At 38.5% G+C, this 22,584-nt stretch overlaps 2 protein-coding genes across 2 annotated transcripts; both read right to left on the reverse strand.

The window, feature by feature from the left end:
* Window positions 1–768: 768 nt before the first annotated feature.
* Window positions 769–6,573, reverse strand: LOC103702158 (V-type proton ATPase subunit E). The gene is made up of 6 exons (XM_008784472.3): window positions 6,281–6,573; window positions 5,053–5,153; window positions 4,651–4,807; window positions 2,377–2,573; window positions 1,633–1,732; window positions 769–1,155 (listed from the first exon to the last, which is right to left on the reverse strand). The coding sequence occupies exons 1-6, from the start codon at window positions 6,380–6,382 to the stop codon at window positions 1,120–1,122; spliced, it is 693 nt and encodes a 230-aa protein (XP_008782694.2). The 5' UTR covers window positions 6,383–6,573; the 3' UTR covers window positions 769–1,119.
* Window positions 6,574–11,611: 5,038 nt separating this feature from the next.
* On the reverse strand, window positions 11,612–14,447 carry LOC103699978 (acid phosphatase 1). Its single transcript, XM_039124480.1, has 4 exons — window positions 14,264–14,447; window positions 13,170–13,549; window positions 12,876–13,088; window positions 11,612–11,903 (listed from the first exon to the last, which is right to left on the reverse strand). Exons 2-4 carry the CDS (start codon window positions 13,535–13,537, stop codon window positions 11,726–11,728), a joined length of 759 nt encoding a protein of 252 aa, XP_038980408.1. The 5' UTR covers window positions 13,538–13,549; window positions 14,264–14,447; the 3' UTR covers window positions 11,612–11,725.
* Between the last annotated feature and the right edge of the window lie 8,137 nt (window positions 14,448–22,584).

Below are 22,584 nucleotides of genomic sequence, written 5' to 3' on the forward strand. Positions count from 1 at the left end.
TATCTTGCTGGTGATTTCATTACCTGATCAATCCAAGCCGTATGTGCTAGTGCGATACAAGTGGCACGGCACCGCCAACAACTAAAATGGCAAGGACTCAAGAATGAACCTGCAGGTAAGGCACAAGCATCATGAATTTTCTTTTATTTCAAAGAAATATTCAGAATTCATGTAAACAGCCAACATAACAGTGAGTGTTAGTTTGGGGTGGTTTTTTTTTTTTAATGTCCTTTTGGTCAGAATTTTCTATAAAGATCCAGAGAAATGTCCTTGGTTACGCTCCCCTCCCATAATTGAGCCAAGCAAGCTGGTACTAGCAGTCCTATCCTGCAAGCTAAGCGGCCACTCTTTGCTTCACCCAACCGTGGACGCCTTGCACAAAAGATGTGAAAAAAAAGGCGTTTAGGTACGCCTTTCTTAAGGCTGAAGACAATTACTTAATTAGTCTAGGCTGTTCCCTGTAAAGACTGCATACATTAAATCTGTGATACTTCTTGTAGTCATATCCTAGTCTGATCAATTAGGTAGTAATATGTTAACAAGAATCCCAAAATCTTTGACATTCTTTGGAACTAATTTGCTCCCATAACACATGTTCAGAATTTTTCACTTAAGAATATTCTTCGTTCAATTTTAACTGTTGCAGCTGCATCATCTGAGAGATTTTATTTGCTCTCGAAGAACACATTTTTGGAATAATATGGCTTTGCACCTTGTTAATTTGATCTAAATTTAATAGCTGCATCATTGGAGAATTTCTTCAAATGGTGGCAGCAGAAAAAAATATTTGATTCCAAGATTCAGGAGCCACAAGCAATATATAAATTTTCTCCTTGAGTTCTACCAATGATCAAAACATTTCAAGCAAAACAACTGATACAGCAATGGCATCCGACCAGCGATTTGGGCCCCTTTTCCACAAAGACAAGGGAATTGAAGGGTCCTTATTCAGACAATGGACCATCCATGGACTTGCAAACGTGCAAGGCCATATGGCGAAACCAATTACAATAAAAACATGTATTAACTATAATTTCTCTACCCTTTTGATAAAACACTAGAAGTTTGAGAGAGCACATGGGATCTCTTATTACAGATGAAAGGGCAGATACAGACTAATCAGGTGGCGATCTTTCCAAAAAGGCACTTCCGGATCTGCAAGAAAGCAACCGTATAGTATTTATTAACGAAAAATGAACATAATGCAAACATTGGAGAAAATTGTACTATACATTTCATCTCAATGTATTTTTTTAAGTAATAAAAATAATCCAGTGTCACTTAAAGGTACCATATCTAGCAGAACCAATGAAAAAAGCAAAGCGAAACAAACCCATCTGAATGCCAAATGTATTGCACACCAAAATTCAGGCCAACAGACTGCATTTAGAGGCTGATTTTATTTTTATTTTTTTCCATAGAAAAAGTCTACAGACAACTCTGAATTTACAGTACTTCAAAGAGAACAAACCACCAGAGCTGAAAGTTGGGTAAAGAGATGAATTCGATGGCAACAAAATCATAAATAGATTGCTAAAAATTTCAGTTATAACATTTTCCTGTGTGCCATAGGTTTGAAATTTCTATTGTTTGCTACAGACATCACTAATAATCGGCAATCCCAGGCCATACCTCAGGCAGTTTCTGTCTGAAAACAACATCCAGTCTGGCATCTAGAGTGTTCTCGCAGACAATTTTCCCATCTCGTGAAGCCAAAACGACACCTCCGGAGCTATTAAAGATAAAGGGCATACAAAAAGATTATGTAAATTGCATGAAGTATGAGATAGAAGCCACCCTTCAAAAAAAAAAATGATAGATGCACATGCTGTAATCACGAGCTTAAAAACTACCAAAATGGCCAATGAACTATGATAGGAAAGTTATGGAAATTGTAACATAGTTCAATAAATCAATTCGAACATTGAATATGACTTTTCATTCCAGAAATCATAATAGAACCGTGTTATTTGAACAAGGGAAGAATCGAACATATAGTGTAGTATGACACCTCAAAGCTAATTTTAGTATGTTGTTAAGCTAAGCAAATCTAGTTTTATACTGTCAGTGATCATAAGGCAAATACAACTTCCTATTTTCAAATTCGAATTTTATTGTTTAAGAATTTTAATCTAGCAAGGACTGACAGCAAGCACAAATCTTTTTCCATCAAAACTGGAATTTAGGTTATGTTGAAACTTGCAAGAACGATAGGGGCAAATATCAGCTTTAAGAATCCTCCATGTGGCGATCATGAAGCACATGGAGATCCAGTTATATCACCCTGGAGTTGGATGGTACCTAATACTTCTAATGGACATTGCATTTAACCTGTATATTGCTAAACTGAAGCATAATGAGCAATCAGGAAATTACCAGAAAAGACCATGATCCTCATAATCTGTTGGAGGTGGTGGAAGATACACACGCTCATCAATGGTAATTTCTGGAGGATGAACTTCTGCTTTCTCTGCATATTCTTGCTTTGCTTCCTCCAAGATGGATTCAACCAAGTCATGATCTATTTCTCTGCAACGCAACAATACTGCTGGCTCCTTTAAGCGTAGTAAACTCTGAGATTGCAATACAACAATCCAATTATTAATTCATTTTGAAAACAAACATAGAAGAAGGGGAAAAGTGAAAAAAAAGCGAACGTTTATTGCCAAAAGATCACATCTCAGCCTTAAATTTACTTGATTAAGAACTACCAGGCGAGCTAAAATTACTAACATAAAAGGACTTCTTACAACCTTCAGGTCCTTCAGCTCTTCTATATTTTGTCATTTCATATACTCAAAATCAGACATTCTACTCATCTTCCCAGAATTCTTCTCACTAAGGTGAGATCACAATGGGCCTTAGCACAATGATAAGGTTGTTCCATTGTGACCTGGAGGTCACGAGTTTGAAATCTGGAAACAACCTCTCCGTGCATAGGGTAAGGCTGCGCAAATCTGACCTTCCCCAGACCATGCAATAGCAGGAGCCTCATATAGGGCCGGCCTTTTTTTTACATTGCCGCTATCCAATTTAATAAGAAATCTGTCATAAAAGGCACAAAGAAGATATATCAAAATATTTAATATTCTTTATCTCAAGGATCTTAGAAACATGTTTATCTTTCATGTAGGCCCACCATCACTACCGATCATATGCAGGATGTCTCCTCTGTATCAGAAAGTAGATTGTCCATGACATTTGCAGAGTTCTAGGGAGCTTAAGCCACTGCTAGTGCAGGCATGTTGCAACTCATCAACTTCTGCACAAAAAGTGAGTTCTCATAGGTGTGATTTATTACTCTCCATATCATTATCATCTCAGGTTGACCATCCAAATAACCATTTCAGCCATTGGATCTAAATTACATTTCTTAAACCTCTGCAATACCCAATAATCAGGCCAATAATTACAATTGAATTTTAGTCTCTTCTCATGATTTTTTCAGTTAAATGTGTGAAGAAAAATAAAGGTCTTAATAAGTCATCTTCCTAGGATAGCTAATTTAGGATTATGAACATAAGATGAAATTGATTTGACTAATTTTACATTCTTCAAAATTACATTTTTCTTAAAAACATGGTGACTTAATTTTTTTTTCTTTTATGAGCACAGCTCATTATATAATAGGTGAACCCACAACTTGATTGACTGACAGACTCTAATCATGACCCACGAAATAAGAATTACTTGTATAAATCCACTAGGTTGTACCAGACAACAGATTTGTATTCGAAGAAAGGAACCACATAAGTTGACCTCCATCTTTTCTTCCACCGCCACAAGTATTCTTTGGAATTTGAACCCTCATTGAATATTCTTCCATCAGTTTTCTAGTAGAACCATCTATTTTTCACACTTTGTCAAATTGCTTGACAGCATTCGTCTAATCCAAGTTATAATTGAAGATCAGTAGCCTTTCTTGAATTTCTTAATCTTCATAAAAGTTTAAGCAAAAATATTATTTGTTTATATTCAGATGAAAGGTATGATACACATCATTTCATCAAACTAGTGTTTTCTTTCACTTTGCACCACATTATGATTCTACAAGAAATTCTACTTAAGGAAATTGAAATATATGAATGGCTAACAAACCAAAAAAATACTATATAAAATACTCAAGTTGGAACAAAGAATTCCCTGTAATATAACCAAGCAGCCTGACCCTCGAGATTCAACAGATATCTGAAAATATGAGCCCTAAAAAGAGCACCTTCTGAGAAATCCCTCAATACAACAAGAAACATTTGTAAGATGGACATACTTGACATATTCTCATAACTCCAAAATATCAGGATTCACATCTAAGATATCCAAGCACCATGATACTTACTCTATTGCTGATCTAGGATATCCAAGAATGCCAGCATTATCATATAATATGCGACTTATTATGTTGCTTTGTAAGACAATATATATGGACACTCAAACTCATAGGATCCACAAAAAAATCTCCCCAGGACATCCATAAGAATCTGAAAATATAAAACTGTCTCCAATAGTCAAAATTTTTTAACATGAAATTCACGAACAATAAAACATAAATCAAGCTTATATTATGTACCTTTATTTAAGAAATACAATTATTCCATCAGAAATAGCCAATCTTTTCCATAATAATGCATAAAGAAGATGACTACAGCTTACCTGTACCATCAGATTTTTCAGAAGCATTCCGTAAGCCTCTGAGTCATCAGAAACATGAAAAAGCTCCTTGCTAGCAGAGTTCTCCATGGAATTAACCAGATCATCCTGGGATTGCAGAACTTTGATACGTGATGCATTTAACTGCATTGAGTACTCACTGCCAAGAAAGTTGATTCCATGATATCAGGAAAGTGGTCACTAAATATCCAGTGGCACAAAGAAACCAGGTGTTTAGAAAGTTAGCATCGGAATAGTATATTCAAGCCCATGGCATAGGCCACAGTTGTAAATCTTGTTTTTCCTATTAGCTGCTTTGCACTGACACTAGCAACGGCTTCAACAACAGAAGCCCTCTTATTGCCTTTTTAATAGAGTCTACAACGGTGAATAGCAACAACTTACATTTTTCTACGAACTTCCACCTGTTTTTCTTTTCGCTCATACTCTTGCCGAATTTTTTTCTTTTCAGCTTCAACAAACTTTAATTTCTCTATGTTGAATTCCTGCACAGACAGAAAAACCTGTTTAAGACACAAGGATAATCAATGAGAGTTTGCATATATTACTCTTAAATTTGAAACTTATGCCAAGAATAATCTGCATTCATATTATTGATGAAAGATGCTTCCTGGAAAATTTTACACACAGCTGACAGCATTCTGATCGATTAGCAGCTATCCAAGAACAGCATGCTAGAAATAAGAGAGTTGATTGGAAAAATTCTGCTTTGCATTTATCCATTTCAAATATTAAAAATAAAGGATATCAAGATCTTGTACCAAAAAAAAGGGATATCACAATCTCCTTGGAAAAGGAGCACAAACCCTTTTAATATGTGAAATCTATGATAGATGAGCTTGCTAACCTATCCTAATCGAAGTGTTACCATTACTGAAAAGCTTCATATTGCAGGCTCACAAACTTTGTATCTATGTTACGATTACATAGAATTAAGACCCACATTTGTATCGATCTGGTCAGACTCCAACTCAATCTTTTTAGCCCCCTTTCCAAACCATGAAGTGGGCACCAAAACTCAAAACTGGTCATCGAAACATTGGTTTTCATGATAAGCAGATAGGCCAAAAAGATCATAATAACAGTCATAACTCATAAAAGCCATTATTTGACACAACTGGTGCTCATGAAATTATATGTTATTTCATCAAAAAAAATCTAAAATATATGCACTAATATCATCTTCAAACCAGAAGAAGCATTCCTATACAAAGCATCCGTAACACAACTAGTTAAGCATCAGAAGCCATTACATGTCATTGTAATATGTGATAAACGGCCGACAAGCAATATAACAATTCAAAAATAAGTTTTTTAAAAATATTCTTAGCCAACGCCTGGTGACAGTCTGCTACGACGACATTAGTAGAACCACGTGACCATTACTCGGAAGGGTGTCGACCACTTCTATCCAATTAAACCAAAAGTAATACTAAAAATCGAAAATCTCACACGAAATCGTATCCAATGAAGCGATTACGATTTAAAAATAAATAAATAAAAACTAAAAGCAGCATAATTTATTAATAAAAAGAAGAATCGTGTCACATATATTAAATAATTTTCTTGGAGAAAATCGAAATAAAATTGAGAGCCTCCAAAATTAATAGACCTCTTCGGCGGAGACGGAGGTCTCATTGGCTTTCTCCTCGGCCTCCTGCCGGATGAATCGAACCATCTGTTCGATCTGCTTCGAGACATCCGCCTCGTTCATCGTGCCCTCCCTTCTCTCTCGCGCCCAGATGAGAAGAAAAAAAAAAAAGAACTAGGGTTTCTCCTCTTCTCTTCTTTTCTTGGGTTTAATAAGAGGAGAGAGAAGTCCTCTTCTTGCCATATTAGAAGCGGCGGAAAAAATAGCAACAAGAACCTATAATGGAAGGAAGACGGTGCGGCGGTAAGAGTGTGCTTCGCCAGTTTACTCAGCGTCCTTTTCCAGTCCGACGTGGTAGGATGGTATTGGTCCTGTTCATGGTAAGTATACGCGTATGTCAATATTGTGCCGCTAATCGGACGCCACGTCGGATGCCATTGGTAAGGGAGCGGCCTCCCGGGAGCAGCGGGACTGAACGCGACGGGGCTGCCGATTACGGGAAAGAAAGGGAACTGGGCTGAGCCATGAAGTTGGCGCTGAATGTTTACACCGGACACGATTCTTGAAGTCCACCTGCGTCGCATCCACCACCTCAAGCAGACGTTCTGTTGTTCGATGGACCCTCGGTGATTGAGATACAGAGTTTGCGGACAAAACTCATCCAAAAGAAAAACTCTTTAAGATTTGTGTTCGGTTCGTGATCGCCCGTAAACAGCTTTATATGCTTGCATGGTCTTTGGAACATGCGGACTTCCCCTTCCTCTAGTTAGGATCGCCGAGGAAGGATGCATTTGGAAATGTCTTGTTGCTGAGTTCAATTGTATTCTATCATTCTAAGAAAAGGGACTGGAGATAATGGAAAAAGTAATGAATTCCAAACATTTTTTGCTGCAAAAATCTTTAATTGATCTCTGTTTCAGCGGTCCGAATATTCATGTGGTGCAACAACAGAGATGGCTTTGCAAGAATATAGGAGAGGCTGGACCAAGTTTTTGTTTTTTTGGTACAATGGATCGAGTTATTGTCAATAGAAGTTGGTCGTTCAATTTTCCTACAGCCACTATAAAATATCTGCAAAGAGTGAGTTCTGATCATTATCCTCCATTGTTAGCAACAGAAGCAGGTTTGCAAGGGTCAACTTCCTCTAGATTCGGAAAAATATTTGGTTATCTTACAAAGAGTCGTGGAACATGTTCGTTCGGCTTCGCATATTCCTACTACTGGATTAGTAATGTTTAAGGTAGTTTGGAAGTTACAAAACACGAAAAATGGGCTCTTAAGGCATGGAATAGATTAATGGTTCGAGAAATCTTTCAGAGACGAAGAGATTAATATGATGCAACAAGATGAAGCTGATAATGAAGGTTTATCACAAGAAAAGTTTCAACATCTTCATGCTATAGTTGCAGGGTATCATAGATTATTAAGGCAAGAGGAGGCATTGCGGTCTCAAAAATCTAAGGTGCAGTGGGTATGAAATGGTGATCAAATCACAGTTTTTTCATAAAATAATTGTTGGCAGGCGAAGACATTATCGGATTAATTGTATTTTAAATCATGCAGGAAGAATCAGAGGTAAATTCCGTAATTTTTCGTGTCTAGATGGACCCAAAATGTGATATGGGAGTCCCGATATTTACCTCCACCAATCAAGATGATCAGATTGAATTACACTCTATGGTCATTGAGATAGACCTTGTGGAAGCTTTAAGATCATTGATTTCAAATAATGCTCCGAGACCTGATGGCTTTTGGGCAACTTTCTTTAATAACTATTGGACTATTATTAGTGCAAACATTGCTTGTGCTGTCAAGTATTTCTTTACATCGGGGCAGACACTGAATACCTGGAATGCAACATTCATGGCTTTGATTCCTAAGTGTAATAATCCTACTTTGCCATCCCATTACTGACCAATTAGTTTGTGCAACGCCTTGTACAAGCTAGTTGCCAACATTTGACTTTTTGAGACTTAAAATGGTGATGCATAAGTTGATCTTAGCTGAACAATCTACCTTTGTAGCCGGTCAGAGTATCTCAAATAATATAATTTTGCCTCTCACAAGGCAATCCATTCTTTGAACCAAGCTTCTGCCAAGAATCCATTAATGGCCATAAAATTGGATATCAAGCAAGCACATGCTAGTGTCGGTTGGGGATATCTTGATGTGGTATTATGACATTATGTTTTTTCCTGAAGCACTGAATTAGATGGATAAATGGCTGTACTCATCATCCTTCTTTTTCAGTTCTTGTCAACAGATCACCTACAGATTCTTCGATCCTCGATGGCTCTATATGTCTTGGGAACCGGCTTTCGTGCTACCTGTTTATCATGAGTGCTGAAATGATGTCTGAGGTGACCAAAAGAGAGGTTGAAGCTGAAGTATTGACGGCCCGAAACCAAATATATAGAGCAAGTCCAGCATTTAGCCATTTTGTTTTTGCAAATGACTGCTTGATAAGTTTGCGTTACTTTTAGTCCCAAGGCACAAACATCCCTCATCCATGAGTTGACTGCTTGGTATCTTTGGAAAGTGCCTTTGAAGGGTCTCAGGCTGAACCTACATGACTTACCGAGGATCGTATCGACCAGAGACTTGATTCATGGAAATGGAGGTCCACAAGTTTTACAGGGTGACTGACTGAATCTATTATTTTCTAAACTCCTATTCCCATTCTTTCTAATATCTCTGTGCCGAAATTTCTTGAATTGGCTAAGCAGAATCATACTATGTTTCCTTGGGGCCATGAATCCAATTGTCGAAAGCTGCGCACTATTACTTGGTCAACTATTTGCAAACCTAAGTCTCTAGGAGGCTTTGGAATATCTATTGTGCAGACTTGGTGGTTTTCTTTGCTTAGCAAACTTGCAGGACTCATGGTTCTCTCTTGATTCTTTACTTCTCAGTGCATTATCAGCATAGTATTATTTCCAACGAGATTGGTGTAATTATCGTCCTCCCGCTATATGTTCAGGAATATGGGCAAGCATCTGGATGGTAACTACAGATGGTCAATAGGTTTAGGTGAAAGAATTTGTATTTACACCTAGCCATGGTTATCAAATGTTCCTCTTTCTAAGATGGCTGTTTTTTGCAATAAGGAACTATTGGCTAGTCATTCCATGGCCAATCATGTCATTCTTGACTATAGGAAATGGAATTAAATCTCTTAATTTAATGCTTCCTTGTGCCGATTGTGGATCAGATCCTTAATATTCCCATTGCAAAACATGGAGATGCAGATATTCTTTGCGGGGGAAGAAGGTCTCATATCTAAAATTAAAGTGCAAGAAGTATGTGAAAGTTTCTTACCTTATGACTCAAGAACTAATGTCTCCTTCAATTGGATTTGAAAAGCTCAAACACATACTAGAGCTTGCTGTTGTCCATGGAAACTGAATTGGGAGCATTTACCAACATCGGAGTTGCTTGCCACCTGTGGAACATCAGCCCCAATTTGTCATGGGTGCAATGAGGCTATTGAATCAATTGATCATCTTTTCTTTGCCTACGAGGTGATGAGTTTCAGGATAAATCGCTTCTTATCAGTGTGTCTTAATTTGCAAACTGGGACGGTGCTAGGAAGTACCTTTCAGTGAATCAATCAACCACTTAAACAGACACAGTCTGTCAAATTATTCCAGTAAGAGGATACCAGTACAATGCAGGCCGAGACATATATCTGCACTAGTACGAAAGAGTGATTTGATACATATAGAAGGAAAGAGATATAGAGGTAGACTGAAAATCATATGAGATATAGTAAGCAAAAACTTGATATCTCAACATCTCCCAAAAAATATCTCTGAGCAGAATGGAATGGAGGAAAAGAATTAATGTAGCCGACACCAACTAGTTTGAGATAAAGGTTGAGTTGTGTCGAGGTCCAGCAACAACTATCAATCATGCTATGGAGTATTTAGACTCTTTAACACATTTTGTGCATCCATGAGTTGGGGTCACTGGGATAGCACTCTCCACACCCAGACCATGGGTTCCTATACAACAAACTATGTTGCTTGGCAATCCTCACAACCGGATGTTCTTAGAATTAATTTTTATGGCTTGGTTAAAACTTCATCTTCTGTTATAGTTCGTGATCACCCTGCAGATCTTTGCTTGCAGGATCGACACCACAGCAGACCTCCCTTGTCACAAGCTCCAAACTATCTGAAGCTTGTCATGGAGTTCATGATATTATTGCCATTCTTGGAGCTAATCGTCTGGTTTTGGAAGGAATTCTAGCACCATTGTATCATGGATAACAGGGCCGAGCATTTCAAATCATCCATTCTTTTTTTCAAGTCATCCATTCATGAGGAACATCAAAACTACTGCAAAATCAGAGTCTATGCTTTCTTTCTCCTGCAAAACTGGCTGGTTCATCTTCAGCCTCAAGTTTAGACTCCTATTTGTCCATCTTCTTTATCTTCCATCCTTACAGCTGACGCTGCTGGTTTCCTTTTTGAAAGATTGTAATTGGGTTCACACCCCTACTGTAGCAAAAAAAAAAAAAATCTACTCAACGTATACCTAGTATGTTGCTTCTGTGGCACTACCATCATTTTATGAATAATGATGTATGTATGTATGAAAAGCAACTAATATCACCATGAAGGCATATACGGAGCATAGTTTTTCTCCTTTCCTCATCTTTAAATCTACATTTCTCCAACATTATTTCATCTTTAATCTCAAGAACACGTGCATGACCTGCTACATAGCATTCTGAACTTGTCTGGTGCTTTTATACAGCCATTTTTTTCATTACAAGTCAATCTAAGATAATTAAAACTTGTTATAAGTTGGTATGCTGTCTGCATCGGGAGAAAAAGAAAGAAAGTTGGTGTGTGGTTATTCTTTGGAGGAAGGTTATCCATTGGAATAATGGTTAGTTGATCATTCTTGGTTCTCATCTCTTCTTTCTTTTCTTTGATGTATTTAAACTTAATTTCTAATTGCAATTGCATCTAAGTGAAATAATTCAACTATATATAGTTCAAGCTATCTATACTTCACAATTACTTGATCACATGTTTCTGGGTGCATTAGGTCATTATTATCTAAATCACCAAAGTAGTTACCATGGCCATATCTTTAAAGTGTGTAATGTGATTTGATGGTGCCCTAAGTATGTAAACTTTGCAAGATTTTTGTAGGACGAATGACATGACGATGTGATGATGAACTGTAAACTGGGTCAAATAACACCACTTTGCCCTGTACACCATCACCTCAACAACATGGTTGTCCACAAGTTTGCCAAGTGGGCGAAATCCATGGTTTTCTTTTTTGGATATTTGTAGCAGTGCTTGCCGACTGCAATATGTGCAATCTAGGACAATCTTGGTTAAACATCCTATAAATTTAATCATGCCAATCTTATCGTAAACAGTGAAGCGTAGAAAGTTTGATGGTGTTTATCACCAATATCAGAGAGGAGGAGGGCTAAATAAGGTTTTATGGGACGAAATACATGGGGTTAGGTATTTTAAATATGCGATCGCCAATGAAATCGCCCTGCAAGTCGCTCCATTGATCTCCTACGTTCCCACGTATTCTGTACCCCTCTTCCACCAATTGCTTCCTCATCGACGATTTGAATCCAACAGCACTCTGCCCTCTGTATGCTGGACCTCTGCAAAAGTGTTGCTAAGTGATGGCATTAGAGAGAAGCAGGAAACTTCCTCACAAACACACAGAGAGAGAGAGAGAGGCAGGCAATATGGAAGAGAGTAGAGATGGTTAACCCTGTCGCCATTTTTTGCACTAAATATACAAATCATGAGGCATAGTGTGAGAAATAGTGTTAAAATCCATCAATTAATAGTCACACATTGCATCATCATCCCGAAAAATGAGAGTATTAAAGAATTGTTTACTGTGATAAAGAGCACTAAACCAACAATAAAATAGTACTCTTTGATAAACTAAACTATGAAATTCCTTTTTTCTTCTCAAAAAATTAAAGGCAAGTTCTATATTGTTGCTCTTTCTATAAACCTTCTCCCCAAAAAAAAAATCTTTCAAAAAAAAAAAATTCACACTCCATGGAAATTATTTTGAGCATGGATATTATTGTTCAGATTAACTTTTACTAATTTAGATGGTTACTTTGGGATGCCACTAGTACAAGTAATCATTATATAAATCTGCATGTGGTAAAACTTCCACCAAAACAGAGCAAACCATATCAATTGGTAACCAAGTGAGAGCAAACAAGATTAAAAAAAAAAAAAACAAATATTTCAATTTTAAGATGTCAACTAATTTAGTTGGTAAAGTAATCACTGGATTCGAGTTCCATCTTTTACTCTTAACTTATAATCACATGAAGCAAGTCCAAGATTCGAAAATATCTCAGAATATTGATGGATCTCTCTCTCTCTCTCTCTCTCTCTCTCTCTCTCTCTCTCTCTCTCTCTCTCTATCTATCTCTCTATCTCTCTCTCTCTCTATTTAAGTATAAATAAGAGAAGAGGGGCTAATGAGAGACTAAATAGTATGTTGAATGGAATTGGACGAGTAGCCGACACAGCGCCTTGCCGATAAATAAATAAATCACGCGTTTAACATTACGCCATAAACTACTTTCAAGAGAAAACATTACCTCAGAATCAACCTCTCATATCCAACAAACCCCCAAGCATGCAAATTCTCAGCTGTAGAAACGCCCAAAGCCTCTTCATCCCTTCCAGTGAGAAGAAAAACCTTGAAACCACCTTGTACCAGCCTACTGTACAACCGGAGCACTGCAGGAATAGGCGGACAAAGCCCTCTCTGAGCCCAGCTCTTAAAGGCAGAAGGATCCCATGGATCTCCCCTAAAACCACAAAAGACTATATTATATCAAGTCCACAAGAAAAAAGACCACCAATTTTAGTCAGATCGACGAGAGCATTACCCAAAGCGTTTCCCTTGGTAGTACAAGAGATTTGAGAGGCAGGTGTCGTCGATATCTAAAACCCAAGCATCCTTACCATCACCGGCCGCTACTATTCCATTGAGGTATGTAGAGATCTGCTCGATAACCACATCGAGATCTTTGTTATATTGGCCTCCAAGCATGTAGTTTTCTACGTAGAGCACGCACTGGGCGGGTACCGTGCGCCAGGCTTGGGCATTGTTGGCCTCGACCGCGACCCTCCAGCTCAGGCAATAGCAGGTCTCGAACCCCATGCTCGATCTCGGGCCGACCGTCATGCAAGTGGCTCTGGAGAAGAAGTTGGCGAACATGAGAAGTAGGAGCTCCCATGGAGCCAATAAGATCATGGAGATGGAATCCTGCACATGGAACACATCAAAAGAAATTTCGTGGATGTACAGATGTTGCTATTCTGCGGATGGAACTCGAAAAGGTTTCTTTGCTATATAAGAGATAATTAATATTTCCTACTTAAAAGTTAAGCAGTGCCATATTGTGCCATTCATCCCTATCCAGTTTCTGAAAGGGTGCTTCACGTGAGATTTAGCCATTTTCGCAGTACCACATCAGAGCTTATTTGAAAGCAGGATATGGTGATTAGCTTCGATCTGTCCCAGAATCTAAATTTAGAATGACATGGTTTGAGCTTTTTGTTTTTTGAGAGAGAGAGAGAGAGAGAGAGAGATTAAAACATGGTTCTAGCATTTAGAGATAAAAAACTTATCTTGGAAAGAATATAATTAAGAACAGCATGATGCTGCAATCTGGTTATATAATAAGCATGGATTGTTACAATCTCCTGGATGCATGATATCTCTTGATGAAGTAGGTGAAGCAATATTTTCTTTTTCTTTTTCTTTTCTTTTCTTTTGGAGAAGAAGACAGTCAGACACATACATCGTGTCTCAGATCAAACCAGTAACCATAAAATGAAAGGATCACCATGTCGCAACTTACTCCTTCCCTTGTCTCTAAGCTCTCTGGAATTGGATCGCCCACAGCTGCCTTATTTTGAGAGAGAGAGAGAGAGAGAGAGAGAGAGAGAGAGAGAGAGGAGGAGGAGGGGAAGGTACCTGAACCAAAAATAAGAGGGACTCAGAGGTGGTGGGCAGTTGTTCAACACTGCTTTTGAGGTGCTGGTGATAATGGAGGGCGCCATTTATAGGACGAGGAACGAAGCATACGTGAGAGCTATAGCTCTCCAATGGATGACATGAGGGGAAAGCTTTTGTCCATCATGAAACGCAAGGAACGGGAGGGGAGGCCAATGGGGTCGCTTTTCTCCTGCCTCGGGTCTCCCTAGTGATTCCATGGAATATAGTGCGACGTCATCTCTCCAAATGCTCGACACGTGGATCCACTAACCTCTAAACTCCGCGTGATAACAATCACCCAAATGAGTTGACTTGATATGAAAATTAAGATTATGTCTCTTCTTCTCCTTTCTTTTTTCTTTTCGATTGGACGGGCCTTTGAAATTGAACGCAAAGTTGTGGCGAGGTCAAGCCGCCTTTTTGTTTTTTTAACTTTTTTATTTATTTTAATGAAAAGGAAGACTAAGAAAACACCTAGAAATTGAACGCAGAGCCTCCCCCGAGCATTCATTGCACCAAAGGAAGTGCTGCTTTCGAGAGAAAACATGAACTGTCTCCATAATTTCATCTCATGATCATTTTATTATCTTTTAAAACAAAAGTAGAGCGTTTCATATTCCAATCTAATTTATTGAAATCATAAATTTAAAAATAGTATAAACGAGGCTCAAATCCAGATCATTGGTACCCACTTCATCAAACAAATAAGTTAGACACACATAATTTATGCAGGATCAAGAAATAGAGCCATGGATGAAACATCTCATGGATGGACCCAAGACATTTGGTCTAATTTCGTTCGATGCATAGCTGAAGCTTTGAATTATACATCCACATTCAACCCACTGTACTCCCCACAATGCTTTCTTCCAAATAGAAGAAGGGTAAAAAAAAATTAGAGAAGAAAAGAAAAAGAGAGAAACTTTCGGTGCTATTCTAGTTTAATTGTGTCGGCTGTGGCGTACACTACCCCACCAACTTGCACATTGTTGTATGCCGTCACGAAACCAAGTACTGTGGTGCCACTTTCTACTTTCACGTAGACTCCGGGACCAACAAAGCACGTCAGTATGAGAGCATATTAGGCCATAAGCATCATCCTAAAACTGGCGAGTGCTAAAGGCATAGAAGTCCAACAAGGATATAATCGTTTGTTTGATTTCTTTTCTTTTTTTCCCCTCTTCCGATTAAACTGTTTGATTATATATGGTTAATAAATTGTTTTCCCTTGGTAGTTGGGGCCAGATAATTGGTGGTGGTGAAGTCGCCACCCCACCAGATACCAGATCTTATTATTAGATATAACATTAATAAAACAATGGATGATTGTTCTGATCTAGTCCCCAGGGCTTGTTTTCCTCCACCAGTTGCACCCTTCTTCTCAGCGCTTGTGCTGGAGAAAGGTCTTTGCTCAAAGTAAGAGAGGATGGATCTCCCACAATGAGAACCTGTATGGGCGTGTGTTTAGTCCCACATTAATTATTCGATGAGAATATCTTCTAGCTAGTCTTTTTGGATGAGGTCTTGCATTGTGATACCTACTATTATTTAATTTTTTTTAAAAAAAAGTTAAATGATTCTTAATTTAGGATGAACTCATTCGCCAATAAAATTGATTGAATTAAGCATGCTGATATTGTCTAATAATGGCTGGTTCGGTTGCTAGAATTTAAGCATGTAATGCTGCAAAGAACTGAAATCGTAACAAGATTGGTTATTGTAGAAAGGTTGAAAGTTGTCTATTCCTCATACCACCATCTTATGTGTAAAATAGTAATAAGTAAAAAGAGTAACAGTCAGCATAAATTTATATGATGGAACTGATAAAGAATTCATGGATGCACCAACTTTGATCCACTAGCTGCTTAAACAACTCTGGTTGTAACCTTAAGCAGAATACTTCTATGAAAGTAGATGAGAATGTTGATAGATTAAGAAATTAAAATATTCAGGTGTATGGATCTTAGAATATGTATCATGAAGCCTGCCATGACTTATAAAGTGGCCAATCTTGTGCTTGCCCATATGAGCTTCAATCCAAAAAAAAAATAAGGTGCTCAATCATTTGTTAAGCATTACATATAATCTAATCGAAAAGCAGTAAAGCGTTAGAAAGAATCTTTAGAAACCACTTGGGCTACTGCTATATTTTGTTACAATCATTCCATCCATCAAGGAGGTTCCAATTGGAGCTTATTAAAAAATTTCATTCCTAATAGATATGTTAAATTGATTGGAAGAAACCAGTCAACAGTCCAAATTCTCTGACCAATGAACTGCCCAAATGTATCAAAAGGATGCATATTCTGTGAAAAATCAGAGGACATGGTTGCTGCTTTGATTCATGTTTCTTTGGAATAAAGTTGAAGAAATGCTTAAGTGATAATAGCACGGCCGCGAGCTTGACCCACTTCTAGGACAGAAAGATGGTGAGGGCAGGAATATAGAAAAGAATTCTCCTTGTTAGTGTTAAATTGACTGCTGGGATTTGAATGAGCTTTAAGCTCATAATATAGGAAAGGGAATGCAGATCATGGACTGGGTCTCAGCCAACCAAATCAACAATTTTCTACTAGAGCCAGCTGAAACCCAAACCCTTTTGTTAATATTTAGAATCAGGTCCATGGGCTGGCTGGTTTGAATCCTTAGGCTTGGATTTAAAATTGCTGATGGACTTTTATTTTGCTTAATAAACTAAACAGGTGATAGATGGATGATTCTAAAATTGTAAGCTGGAAGATTTTCTCCATGCTGAATCTCTTAACGACGTGATAACACCACCAAGAAGGATTTTTCTCATATCTGATGATGCTATTTTAGCTCTTGACACTCTTCTCCACCTCTTCAAAATAGAGTTGGATCTCTTGTAATTGAACATATCCAAGCAGAAATAAATGAAAACTAGACCTGTTCTTCTCATAATATATGCTACATAATTCAGAAATTTCTCCCGAAATTGAATCGCACTCTCTCAACGAATGGCAACCATGAAGAATTCCATATTCTTTTATTCATATATTTATTGTTCATCAGCAGCAGAGTCTAAAGGAGAAAAGCCTTTGATGAAAAATAGATGATTGCTCATGCTTTTCATGCCACCAGTTCATAGGACCTGCGAAAGTTGTCCAAAAAGTGTGATCCTTTTTTGTCAAAAATGGTTGTCTTGATTCATGAATTTACTTTGAATCATTCATGGAAGAAGCTATGTACGCTTGTCTCATATACATGATAATATGAGAGTATATGTAAGCATCTTTAAGCTCAATGAAGCAATCGGACAGAGGCTGGATAAAGACCAGGTAACACTAACAAGTTTTATGGAAATGGATATATAAACAATTGAAGATGAATGAGTTTTACCAAAACAATTGTTTGAATGTTTTTCATAACATGTGTTTGTCAAATTTGATCATAAGTCATGAACCTGAAACATGAATTTTAAGAAAAACAGGTCTTCTCCTGTTTACATAAAACCTGTTTTACAGAGAATGATGCTTTATGGATATTGTTGCGGGGACGGCGCTTTGGCCGGAGCCTCGCGCAACAGCATAGCCCACATTAAGCTAGCAGAGAAAGAGGACCACGTTCCTCCCGAGGTATTGTCCGCTTTGGGCGCTCCGGCCCGCGCGTCCAGCGCTGACGGGGGGAGACTGGTGCCCTCACGGGTTTGCCCTTCAAAAGGCGCCTCGAGAGGAAAGGATTTCCACCCCCCATTTAAGGCATGGAACATTTCCGCTACTAGCCGATGTGGGACTAAATTCAAGGCCCCCTCCTCTCCCCACAACATAGCCCCCCCAGCGGGAAGGTTCCTTGCCGGTTTTTAACGCCGGGGGGCCCCACAGTCCTGAAGGGTAGTCAATGGAGGGAGGAGGCGCCCCTACCTGGCGCGCCATCTGTTGCGGGGACGGCGCTTTGGCCGGAGCCTCGCGCAACAGCATAGCCCACATTAAGCTAGCAGAGAAAGAGGACCACGTTCCTCCCGAGGTATTGTCCGCTTTGGGCGCTCCGGCCCGCGCGTCCAGCGCTGACGGGGGGAGACTGGTGCCCTCACGGGTTTGCCCTTCAAAAGGCGCCTCGAGAGGAAAGGATTTCCACCCCCCATTTAAGGCATGGAACATTTCCGCTACTAGCCGATGTGGGACTAAATTCAAGGCCCCCTCCCCTCCCCACAACAGATATCAATTAGATAACAATTATTATTACAATTAGATAACAACTCTTTATCCAAACACAGATCAATTTTTTCTCATTTTATCCCAAGGGTTACGTATGCTTTTACTTTCATTTGATCCCAAGGACAGAGTCTAGATATATATTGTGAATAAGGCACTCAATGATGGAATCACAGCCACGGAGAGTGGGGGAGGACAAAATATACGAATACAGACAAAAAAGAAATCTTCGATAGATAGAGAGAATTTATCTGGCGATGGGTTTCGTTATTTGCTCGTCAGAATCTTCTCTTCAGGCCCCTGCAGCAGTGCCGCAGATCTCCATCACATGCTTGATGAGACGAGAGTTGCATTGTTTTTTTAGGCAGTGGTGTTAAAGAAAGTCCTTATCGAACAACATGATAAAAAGAAACAAAAACATCCAAGCATACTTGAGTGGGGAGAATTGGACTCTGAAATAGAAATAAGAACAAGTTATTCCTATTCCAGCTATTTGGTTAGGAAGAGTTCTATTTCAATTCCGATTATAAAGGAGAATGAAAATATCCTAATCCTCCAAAATTCAATCCCCACTCTTTTTTGGTATTTAAATCACATTCCAATTCCGATTCCGATTTCAATCATGAACTAAACGTGTTGGATGATATAGCCATTTTCATTTCCATTTCCATTTTAATCTATTCCGATTTCGGTCGTGAACCAAACACATCTCTACTTCAACTGAACTAGGAATTATGAATGGAGAGGTAGTTAGCTTTCATCAATCATATTCAGAACTAGGAACAAGTTAATTGCAGGCCTTAGTAAGAAGATCAGAACACTACAGCAACAAATGAAACCTTGTTTAAAGCTTACGTTGCATGACCATAATTTCTTCATGAGAAACATGGATAAAAATATCGTGTTCCGTGTTTGAAAACATCTTCCAACAGTTACCAACGAGGTAATCTAGGGCCAATGGCACATATACATAGATTTATACTTTCTTACTAGTCTTTTTACAAAATTGTGTCCCTCTATGTGGTAACTGTGTTCATGTCCGTGTCATTATAGGCAAGTTTATGACAAGATGCCACATATGATTCTTCATTGCCTATTATAGCAACTTACTTTATAACCTCACTAGCAGCCCTTTAATTATTATGTTGAGTATATCTTGAGTTTACACACTTTAGAGAGGCAAAAAGAGATCTTCCTTCTGGAGCAGTGTGAGTGAAGCGAGTGAAATGGAGCACAGTAAGTGAAGCGAGCGGAAAAAAGGAAAAAAAATCCCCCTAGAATGCTATACTCATTTTGGATGGATCGTACCATTAGTTAGCTGGGAGTATGGTGATAGAGCTTCTGCAAGTTGGACTAACTTGATTATTAAAGGATGCTAGTTCGAGTTCAAATCAACTTTCTCTATTATATATCTCTCCTGTAACCCTTTAAAAAGAAAAAAGTATTTTTAGAGATTGTGTATTGAGAGCTAGAATTTGAAAAAAAAAAATTATTTTTTTGTAATTTCTATTTTTCTATAGTACAAATGTACAATGTTAATGTTATCTTTACCTATGAATGCAAATCAATAGGTCGAATCATGTAATTATTTTTTTTTCTTTCTTGTTTCATTGTTTTGTCTGCTTGATGGAATATATTAAGATGTCTTATGCTCTTCCCCTTCGCCAAACAACTCCTTGGAGATGTATATGGTTAGCGCTAATCCATGCACCTAGGTCTAACACGCATACTATACAAGAACTATAGATTGATTCGTCCATTTGAGCAAGATTCCTAAGATCTATTATGATGTTCTTTCGTCTTGCATGGCGATCACATCATATCCAGTCCCACCTTCTAGACTCCCAGGTCCCAGCACTTGAGAGGCTATCCTATCTTTGTGTCCTCTTCCTCTAAGCAGAGGCTTACGGGTGATCCACCATTAGATCATCTATCGCACAGATCTCAAAATGCTCCACAATGATCCATCCATGTTAAAACAGCTCTCAAAGAGATCAATGGGCGATCCAAAGTTGGATTCATGTGAAGGAAGATGAATCGTTCTTTTGCGCAAAAGATACAACCCTTGTTCGCCTGCAAAAAACACAATGTAAATCCACTTCCCACTCCATGTGCATAGTAAACCACATCTAATGCAATAACCTCCCATATGGACTTAAAAATGGATTTGATGATGATAACTGATACGTCTAAGCCAGCTACAACTCACCAGAAGATTCAACCAATTAAAACACGCCACGGCGCCAACATGTGGTGGATCGAGAGCGACTATTAGGCGGGCCCAGCACCATACCGCCGAGCTTGCATATCAAGAGCTTCCTACAGTTGGCCACATCCTAACTGGAAGATCCAGTGAACATCGAGATCCCATCGATGTGACAGGCTGGACGTCATCCGCATACACAGCATTCACGCTTGATGTCCAGGCCGTACTCAGGCCAGTGACTTCTTGTCGACCCACGTATCCTAATTCTTTAGTAGTAAATAAGCTCCTCCACTAGATATATACAAAAAAGGGGCATAGAAGATAAGCAAGAAAAGGGAAACGTCCTAACAGACTAAAAGACAAACTCCTTCTGTTTTCTAATACCATATTTACTTGGCATCAGAGGGTCCTCCATCGAATATGTTTCAGACAGAGGTGACCAGCTACATCCGACGATGATCTTGGCTGCAGTAATCGAGCATCGCTCGCCTTCTTCAATTCCGATCAGAACAACCGACTACCGAGCCTTCTAACAACGTCATACTTCTCGCCGTGGTGCTTAGGATCAATTAGTTCTCGGCGGCAATAATAACCTCCTCCCGAGTGAGAGAATGTGAAGTGATGTCACAGTAATATGCCTACGAGAAAAAACAAAAAAATGATATGGTCTATGCCTAATGTCTAAATGAATCAATGATTTGCTTGGAACCAGATGAAACGAACCCCAATGCGAAGGTGGAGTACCACCATGTGGCGGTCACGATCGCGGACCAACCGAATGGCCGAGATGTCGCGGTCGATCCACCCCGGGTTCGATCACTACGATCCAATCTACGGTCCCCAGTGTCCCTCCGGTCCGGATAAGCGGTGGACCACGTGACTGACGGACTAGGTTAACCTTTCATATGCTCCACGAGACCAACAGAACATGACAGGTGAAGACAAGAGTAGGGGTGGACGCACGTGCCTTGTCGAAGACTTTCGAGACTTGACGCAGCTTCTTAAGTTTACCAATGAGAAGCTTATCATCTGAACCGTCCAAATGAAGTCTCTTTTTTCAAAAAAAAGAAAAAAGAAAAGGTGGCAACGTGACACACGATCCCTCTCACCAGAGAGTTCCCTAACGCCGTTTACGGTCTATCAAAATTGACCGGTTATAATGAAAAATAACAGCCGTTATTTACTCAGCCAGCCTTAAATTGTATAATAATTTCTATAACAATCATGATAATTGGTTGATATTTTATATTATTTTACTTACTAGCTGTCTGAGATGTAACATGGCGTGTGTTGATACAAGACAAGAGCATGGCATCCAACACCATCCTTGTTGCTCTAAGAGCCAGCAATTCAAGTCCTAATAGCAATAATGACAATAATAGTAACAATAGCACACACAAAAAAAATCCATCCATATCATAATTATTTAGATCTAAATATTTTAAAAAATATTAATTAAGACTTAAATTCAAAACTTCTAGCATAAAAAAAATTCTAATTTATTATATAATACTATTTTGCTGCTCAAAATATATATTTGTATAGCATTGTCTATTATATAGCACAAGATTCTAAATACACCAAAATCACCTAGCAATCCTTACATCATATGCCCATCGCTATTTGTTGGATTGAAACTTTTTTTTTTCTGAAATAAAAAAAATTATTGATATAGTATGCGATCGTATTATTGTTCTTGTAATAAAAGATCGTGGATCAAACTGACCAGATAATTCAATTCAAAGGAGGTTAAATGACCGCTGTCATTCTGTGATGATGAGTTTAACACAATCCTGTAACTATTTTTAAAAATACCTATAATTTATGAGTGTATATATATATAAGAATCAGAACGGTGGAAATTAGGCATCGTCCAAGGAAGGAGTAACGGAAATTCCCTGAGACCGTCACAACAGCCGTTA

Source organism: Phoenix dactylifera, chromosome 3 (assembly GCF_009389715.1).
Source record: "Phoenix dactylifera cultivar Barhee BC4 chromosome 3, palm_55x_up_171113_PBpolish2nd_filt_p, whole genome shotgun sequence".
Classification (NCBI taxonomy): domain Eukaryota; kingdom Viridiplantae; phylum Streptophyta; class Magnoliopsida; order Arecales; family Arecaceae; genus Phoenix; species Phoenix dactylifera.